At 44.5% G+C, this 8,529-nt stretch overlaps 1 protein-coding gene across 2 annotated transcripts; it reads right to left on the minus strand.

Moving 5' to 3' along the window:
* Positions 1-4,796: 4,796 nt before the first annotated feature.
* On the minus strand, positions 4,797-8,165 carry LOC125545539 (integrin-linked protein kinase 1). 2 transcript variants are annotated; one of them, XM_048709530.2, is made up of 12 exons: positions 7,379-8,165; positions 7,206-7,280; positions 6,995-7,099; positions 6,801-6,886; positions 6,588-6,708; positions 6,423-6,502; positions 6,204-6,266; positions 5,926-6,047; positions 5,762-5,847; positions 5,498-5,607; positions 5,252-5,380; positions 4,797-5,124 (listed from the first exon to the last, which is right to left on the minus strand). In XM_048709530.2, exons 1-12 carry the CDS (start codon positions 7,847-7,849, stop codon positions 5,118-5,120), a joined length of 1,455 nt encoding a protein of 484 aa, XP_048565487.1. In that variant the 5' UTR covers positions 7,850-8,165; the 3' UTR covers positions 4,797-5,117. The 2 variants fall into 2 exon arrangements, 1 of the variants encoding a protein (XP_048565487.1); XR_015598749.1 differs by lacking the exons at positions 4,797-5,124; positions 5,252-5,380; positions 5,498-5,607 and having other exon boundaries at positions 5,769-5,847; positions 5,926-6,054.
* Positions 8,166-8,529: the final 364 nt, after the last annotated feature.

The following is an 8,529-nucleotide window of genomic DNA, read 5'->3' on the forward strand; positions in this document are numbered from 1 at the left end:
TATCATACCGGTTGTGATATTGAGCATTCACTTTTGTTTTCCTTTTTGCTCCGCTTGCGAGCTATAATACTTTTATGACTTTGTGCTACTTCGAGACTCTTTAATAAGATGGCTGCATGCATCGTTCTGATGCAGAGGCCGGGGGCAAGCCTCCATTTCCAAAAAAAAAAACACATAGGGTAACATACCTGTACTCCTTCGGGAGGTAGTGTGCTCTCATGTAGCGTAAAATTGCTCTCCACGTGTAGTGCAACATGTGCTTCGTTGTGGGTCACGCCTATGTTGCACTCGATAAGTACGTGAAGCACACATGTGATGCATGTGCCATAGAACATGTGTAGTAGGTGCTACAATGTATGTTAAAATATGTGTAATGCGGGCGCTACAGTATGCTTTCTACAGTACATGTGCCGTGCTGTTACAATACACTCGCTACAATATGCCAAAATTGCAGTACAATGCAAAAAGAGAAAAGAAAACTAGGATCACTACCACGTGTTGCTCACCCTTGCGCCCCGCTTCACCGAAAGTCTACATGGGTGACTTTCGTTGTTACCCTAACCTCCTCCATATTCCCTTTGGGGTGGCAACGATGGTTGAATTTTCCGAACAATTTTGGTTCAAATGGCTAGTTTTATCTTACTGTGTTTTTCATATTCTTAAAAATAATTTGGGAAGTGTCTTGCGTCTGGATGTTCCAGATGTAATGATTTTCTTGCTTAATACATTCCAAATATTTGGGTTACAAAAACCCGTTAGGCATTTTTCGAGTTGAAATTTCATAGATTGAGATCATTTTGATCGAAGTAAATATTGATTTGCACTCTACCATCATTATAACTGACGCAACCGCCATCATTGAGTCCACCTGCATTCGTCCAGAAGTTCAGATCCGACAAGTTCTTCATGTCTTGTTAGGGTGCCACGTGATCAATGATTTGTGGTTGCTACTTGCTACAACCTTCGTGGGCCCCTTTGAGTCGGTCAATCATGTGAACAACATTGTGGAACCGGCAATAACAAACTCATAATGGTGATGGGAGAGATATTAGGGCACCCATATTGTGTGCCCAATAGTATTGCCAAATTGTGTTTTGGCTTATGGTAGCCCCATTACATGTGTAGACTAGTGCCATAGCCAAACAAATGGGAATTAGGGAATTTCGTGCTCTAATGCCAAATTAACCAAGGCAATAAAATACGATATGAATCTCAGCAAACTAGTGCAAGCAATGTGGGGTGGGCATAGATGTGGCAATTTCATCTCTCATAATGCAGTGGGGCCTACTATACAAAATTTGCGAACCAGATACGTTCTGAAGAACTAGTCCATTTGACACCGATGTGGAAGTTCTGATCGCATCAAAAATTTGGAATCATCACATGCCCTTGATGTCATCCATGTCGTGCCTAGACCCATATTCCTCGGTTTAAACGTTTTCGGATGTGGTGGAGAACGGGATTCCATCATTGACATCTCCTCCAGGCTCCAACCGCATCTGACGCAAAGTCCTAGGGTGACATCTCCTCCAATTTCACCCGATACCTACCCAACGGTCGAAACTAGTCACCCTGGTGTCTGCATGCTTTTAGTCACATCATTTAGTCAGAAAGATTATCAATAAAGGCCAATACCAACTAAACCTATGCCTTGTGAGGCGAGAAAGCGCCTAGAGATTGATCCAGTATTGTATATTTCAGGTCCTTAATCAGACCAATTTTCACTTCACAGAATTGTCGCTCCACTCAAATACATTTTGAGGTGAAAATTGGAAAAAAGTCCAAAATAAACCATGAACTTATAGGCAAAAGCTAAGTCAAACCTTGTACTTTCAATCCCTGAAATCTACGTGCCAAACTCTCTAATCCCGATCTATTTTTGAACCTTGAGAGCGTTCCCAAAGAGTGTTGACGTGGGAGGTCGAATCTTGGGATTGTTGACTGCGACTTGACTGGGCAGGTCCACCAGCCGTGAAGCAAGTTTGTTTTCTTTTTCGTAACATGTGATGTAAAAAATGCCGAAAAAGAGAAAAAATCGAACTTGCAACCTAGCGATGTTGAACTACTCACCCTAGCCACTAGAACCAATGGCTGTTAGTGCTATAATGAGAGGACCAGACAATTTAACCGCACACCCCAGCGTTGAGAATTGAAAACATTTTTTAAGGGCAACCAAATTTTCAAACTATAAACAATATTTGAAATATCCAAAAAAGTGCGAACACTAATTCTGAATATATTTTTTTTAAAAGGTGGATAATTTTTTTCAACACAATTAGTTCTGAAAAGGCAAACACAATTTGAAACATACTATTTTTTTTGTAAAAAATGGGAACAAACTTTTAAAGTGCATTTTTTTTGTTTTTTTAAATGGGGACAAATTTTGAAACCTTAAAAAATGAGTAACAAAAATGTTTTGACATCGAATTTTTTTCATGAGTTTTAAAAACTGTATGTGAAATGTTAAAATGAGAATGTGTGATTCAACAATATATTCCGTACATACAAAAAAAGTTCACAAGTTTCAAAATGTGTTTGTGAGATATCCAAAAAAGGGTATAGGATGTAAAAATAATTTTTGCGTAATGTAAAAAATGTGTCACCCTTAGAAGAATACACGTACCATCATGTAACTGAAAAAAGGGTTATACAATTTTTAAAATGTTTAAACAATGTAAACAAATGTTCGTGTAGTTTTATAAAATGTTTATTCTCATTTAGAGATTGTAAAATGTTACTGTGTATTTAAAAATGTTGAAAACATGTATTTTTTTAAAAATTTACATATTTTATTTAAAAAATGCTCAAATTATATCAAAAAATGTTTCATGTGTTCATTAAAAATGTACATTGTGCATTGAGGAAAAATAGACATGTGTAAATAACAATATTGAGGATATCGCTTATCGCCAGCGTCTCGGTCGACTTGGGATTATAGATTAATTGGAAATTGGACGATTAATCGATTTTATCGGTTGACTATTAATCGGCCATTTTTTTACAAATCTCAGGTTTTCAGCACTAAAATATGCTATATTCAACAAAAAAAATTGGACAAAAGTGTTAGGTTTATTCCTTGTCTTTGAATCCTTATACAATTACAAACAAAACAGATGTTCATGTTACATAACAAGGTCTGCAAAAGACAAATAAACATAGTTCTTGCACACATAGTGCTAGAAAATGGGCATGATTTATCGGTATAACCTTGATAAATCGCTTGTCAAAGCGATAAATTAGTCCAAACGATAAATAAAAAAGGTATGGCATAATCTTATTGTTTACCCACCGATTAGCGATAAATTGGCTGATTTTTTAAACAGTTGTAAATAATAAAACCGATTAAAACCGGCAAATAAACAAAAATAAAAAGAAAAAGAAAAAACTACAAATAAAATCAAGAAAGACACAACAGAAAATAAAATGTATGATGAAGAAAGAAAAACCAGTGAAAAGGTAAAGTACAACAAAGGGAAAAGGAAAGCCAAAAAACCAATGAAAAACAAAGAAAATGAATAAATAGAACAGACCAGGCTCGCAAGCGACTGCGCTAATGGGCCAGCCCGATGTGACTTAGCACGTCAGCAAATACCAGCTAAACACTTTCAAGGTTCAAAATAGTCCGGGATCAGAAAGTTTGGTGTGCTGATTTTAGGAACTAGAAGTTAAGGATTTGATTTAGCTTTCGTTTACAAGTTTAAGATTCATTTTGGACTTTTCCGTGAAAATTACACTTACCTCCTAAAACCCCCTCATTACGGGCTTGATACTCATTAGGAATAGGGGTAGACTAATAAGCTGATTGGCTCGTTAAGCTCATGTTCGTTAAGAGCATCTCCACTAGCCTCCCCAGGACGTCCCCAGGACACCTTTTTAAGCTCGGTTTTAGACTCGGACGGCACTTTTCACCGAAAAACGGCCCAGCCACGCCCCCAACGTCCCCTAGGACGTCAAAGTAGCGCCGGCAAACCCATGTGAAACCCGGCGCGCTGGGGGTCTCTTGGGGGCGCCGGCACAAGTTTCGGCGAATCATGTCTCACCACATGTCTTTTTTCTTGGCCCACTTAATCATTCTCCTCACAAACTTTTGCTTGGGGTGGGGTGTGACTGAAAAGATGCCCTCTTTATTTCGCCGGATGACCCCCAAGACACCAACTTTTTTGGTTCGGTGATGTTCTTGGGGGTGCCAACGGCTGGAGATGCTCCAAGACTCGGCTCATTAAGCTCGTTAAGCTTAACAAGCAGAAAACCCTCCTCAGTTCGGTTCGTTTGAGGCTCGTTAAGCTCGTGAGCGCTTATTAATAGATTCCGATGTGTTACGGTCTACAAGATGAGTGTATAGGTGTGGTTTTTAAGAAGGAAGGTGGTGACTACAAAAAGAAATGCACTAGTTTGTTGCCTCCTATGTAGATTATATATTAAATAAATGGGTTGAGGTGCTATGAAAATTGTGTCATATAAGACAAAAATACGTAATGTGTTGTTACTATCAAGCTTAACGAGCTGAAATCGATGATTGACTTTGTTCATTAAGAAGCGAGCTATGAGTTTAACGGGCCGAATTATCGAGCGCTCGTTAAGCTCGCAAGCTATGAGGTTTTGGTCCGGCCTATCCCATGTTTTGTAAGTGGAAAACATACAACTATTCTCCCATTCAAAATACGTGGGAACAGTTTTTCGGTGATCGGTTCAAAGTTCACAACCTACATGTGACGGATTCGAGTCACCAAACATCACATGGCAAAAAATCACACAAACAACCCAACCATGGGTAGCAATTAGTCACGCCAGTCACATGATAACGAAAGCCATATTTCTCAAGACAGTGACAGCATAAACATACATCATGATATATCCTAGCTTCTACGGTAGAGCATCATTGTTGTATTCAGACTCTTTGTTCGACAGTACAGCAGCAAAAATTAAAAAAAGACCGTATACTGTATACATGTTGTGTCATCTCATCCAGTTCAACTCAGATATCTTTTACAGTATGTATGACAGGGACGTGGATACGGCGATCCTCCAGCTCCATCAGTACCCAGAGAAGAAGCGACGTACGTACACAGGGACGTGGTACGCGTTCGCCTACGTACGTACACAGAGACCTGCCCGTGTCATTTCCTGCCGGACAAAACGCAGAGAGCAAAATCATTCAGTGTTCAGATAACCGGACAGTAGTAATACCGTCCAGTGACTCGTCCTTTTTCGGATGTTGAGCCTGAAACGCTCAAGTCGCCGGGATACGGACCAGATCTTGAGCGACTCCTTCCAGGCCCCGTGCTTCATGCAGTGCGCGTAGATCTTGTCCAGCCGGACGATCATCTCCGAGAAGGTCGGCCGCGCCATCGGGTGCGTCTCCCAGCACTCCTCGATCAGCCTGCATCGCATTTTTGCATGCACCCAGGGTAGAAGAACAAGGGTTTCTGGCTCATTGTGGTGCTGGTTCTGGTCTAGTGAACTTAAAAGGTGTTTTCATATTCACAAGATAACTCACCCTTTGAAGTCTGAAGGGTACCCCTTGAGCTTGTTCTTCAGCGACGGCCGCATCCCCTCGCATCGGGCTATGACGGTTGTGGATTCCATGTTGGGCAGTCCTTCAACCATCTGACGATCACATCCAGTCAGACCAAAAGAGATCAGAGTTGATGATCATAGGGACGATTAAGTTATCAAGTCTGAAACCCAGCCGGTAATGTTCTCTGCTCTGCTTTGTGCACATCGCAGAGTAACCGCACATGGAACAGAAAGCTGTACTGACCTCGTAAAGGATGAAGCCGAATGCGTACGCGTCGACGCTCATGTCAAACACCTCGTTTCTGTGCATCTCAGGCGCAGTGTAGTAACCTAGGTTACAGAAGAGCGCGATTGAGTTTGTCAGCGAAATGATCCTCGTTTATATTTTGTTGCTGAGAGTGGGCTTACTGAAGGTGTCGACGATGGCCTCGTGGTTCATCAGTTTCACCTTGTCAGGAGCCATCTTGGACAGCCTCATCAGCCCGAACCCTCCGACCTTCATTAGGCCTCCATTATCCAGGAAGATATTTCTGGCACCTTACCAAGATTCAAATAGTAAAGTACGGCACAACCATGCCAATTTTATTTTGTTGCATCATCTGAATATGCGCGCGCGGTGTATTTACGCTTCCAAGAAAATGCAAGAAAGACAACAGAGGAGTGGTTGCTTCATTTCCTCATCTTACTTTGGCTTTAGGTCGCAGTGGATGATGGGGTCTGGCTTGCACTGATGCAGATAAGTCATGCCCCTGAACATCCAGAGTCAGCCGCGATGAAAACAAGTAAGATCATTAGCACTGATGCACATTTCGGCATGGAACTTCGTCTTTTGTCGAATGAAGAACAATATGACACAATGTTTCAATTTTCAAGGATTGATCTTCTCTTGGGATCAGTAGACATACCTGGCAATGTCAAGGGCATATCTCAGCACCTTATGGCCATTCAGCCTTCCTTTCCTCTGAATAAGGCTTCCTAAATCAGCCTGTGTTTCAGAATAACTGCATGAATTAGTCCATCTAAGCTAGATAGTGGCTTAAGTAACAGTCTAATTTTGACACTCTTAATACATTTGCATGGTATTCAGAAACAATCATCATGGGTATGTTCTGCGTAACGGCTCCGATGAACTGGACGACGTTCGGGTGCCGGACCTTCTCGAATACCGTCAACTCGTGCCTGAAAGAGTTTCTGTAACAAATGAAAAAAAACATGATTGTCAGATAAATAAATTGGTTGGGCTCTTTGGGGTGAAGAATTGAGGATTGAGATCTGCATCTCACATGGCCTCCTGATCGGAGTAGGTTTCTCTGTCGACTATTTTAACGGAGACCTTGGTTCCGTTCCATTTTGCAACTTGGTACGTGCCCTGTTCGACGCACGCACCGTCAATTCCCCCTCTTATTTTTTCACTCGCTTCATGCTATTTCTGTTATCTGAACTGAAAATGGAAAGGAAAACAAATTGCACTACCTACCTTGAGCACTTCGTCCCCTTTCCGGAACTGGAGCTCGCCGGGGTTCAACTCGTACTCCGGTATCTCCCCGGGGTTCGACACCATCATCGGCGTCCTCCTGTTTCTCTGCAAATTACAGACGTTCAAAGACAGAGACCAGCACATGAACCATGAATCCATCGATCACACAAATCAAAGAGACAGTTGATGTGATGGAAAGACAGATATATACCGGGGCCTTTCCACCATGAGATTTCAGAAGATCGTAGATGTCCATGTGGCCGTAACACTTGGAATCGGCCACAGCCTACATATACATGATCAGAGAAACCAATGAGATATCGATCGTTTGATGCCAATGAAATGAAAAAAATTACGTTGGTCGAATGGTGGATGATGACTGACCGTGCTGCCCCATCGGTCGCGGGCGTCGATGTTGGCCTGCCAGTCGAGCAGCACGCTGACGACCTCGCGCTGGCCCTCGCAGGCAGCGACGTGCAGCGCGGTGCGGCCGTCGAGGTTGATGCTGTTGACGTCGACGCCGCCGTGGAGCAGCGCCTCGACGCCGGGCGCGTCGCCCTGGCAGGCGAGGAAGAGCAGCTGCATGGTGGAATCGAGGTTGTCCGGCACGGCGAGGTCCTGGTCGGCCTGGGAGCCCACGGGGCTCTGGCTCCGGCCGCGCCGCCGGTTGGGGTCCATGGACGACTGCCGCCCGAACAGGTGCCGGTTCCCGCCGCGCCCCGAGCGGGGGGACGACTCCAGCGACGTCTGCCGCCGGAGCTCCCCCGACGGGCCCTGCGTCAGGGACCCCGACGACGCCTGCCGCTGCAGCGTCACCTTCGCGCCGGGCTCCATCTGACTCAGCTCCTCCTCCATCAAGCGAGCTGCCAAGCTAGCTGCTCAGGCGCGAGGCACGAGCAGAGGCGTCCGGGAGATCTAGGCAGGTGTGATGGATGGTTCGACCGTGGTGTCGGCGGCGGATTGGGGTCCCCGAGGCACGAGGGGGTGCGCCGGAGAGCCCCGCGGAGATGGAGAGAGGTTCGGCGGTGGTGGGCTGGGGTGGGTCGCAGAATGAGGAGGGAGGAAGTGGAGGAGGAGAGGAGATGGGATGAGAAGACGGGAGGTGGGGGAAGGGTGGAGTGGACGGAAGGCCTTGCTTCCCGGAGGAGGCCAAGGAAGTTGTTAAAGTTAGCGCGGGAAGGAAGCATGGGATGGAGCCTTTTTGGCGCGTGTTTTTAAACTGCCGTTGGGGAGCGGGAGTGCTAACCGTCGCTGTCGGGGAATGGTGGTAGTCAGAAGCGAGTAGGAAAGCTACCGGTGTCTCTTTCGAGCTATGGTCTAATTCCAGCCTGGAATTGTGACAAAATTAATAAGCAGAAAAAAGGGGACAAAAATATATGGAACTAGGATGAATGTTCTTCGAAGCCGACGAAGTAACCCCTGCGTCGCCCTCCTCTTAAAACACGGGGGGCGATCCACTGCCTTGCGTCAGTGGCGGAGCCAGAAAATATGTATTAGAGGGGCCAAGTGCTACTAAAACAGGCTGGGAGGGCCAA

The sequence above is a fragment of the Triticum urartu genome, chromosome 3A (assembly GCF_056163025.1).
Source record: "Triticum urartu cultivar PI428250 chromosome 3A, HENAU_Tu73, whole genome shotgun sequence".
NCBI lineage: Eukaryota > Viridiplantae > Streptophyta > Magnoliopsida > Poales > Poaceae > Triticum > Triticum urartu.

What these genes read in the sequence shown, in the direction of transcription:
- LOC125545539 (XM_048709530.2), bottom strand. Translation starts at nt 7,849, where the DNA reads ATGGAGGAGGAGCTGAGTCAGATGGAGCCCGGCGCGAAGGTGACGCTG. An exon ending in GCGACCGATGGGGCAGCACG is followed by an intron (nt 7,281 to 7,378) that starts GTCAGTCATCAT and finishes ATGTATATGTAG; the next exon opens with GCTGTGGCCGATTCCAAGTG. An exon ending in CTCATGGTGGAAAGGCCCCG is followed by an intron (nt 7,100 to 7,205) that starts GTATATATCTGT and finishes TGTAATTTGCAG; the next exon opens with AGAAACAGGAGGACGCCGAT.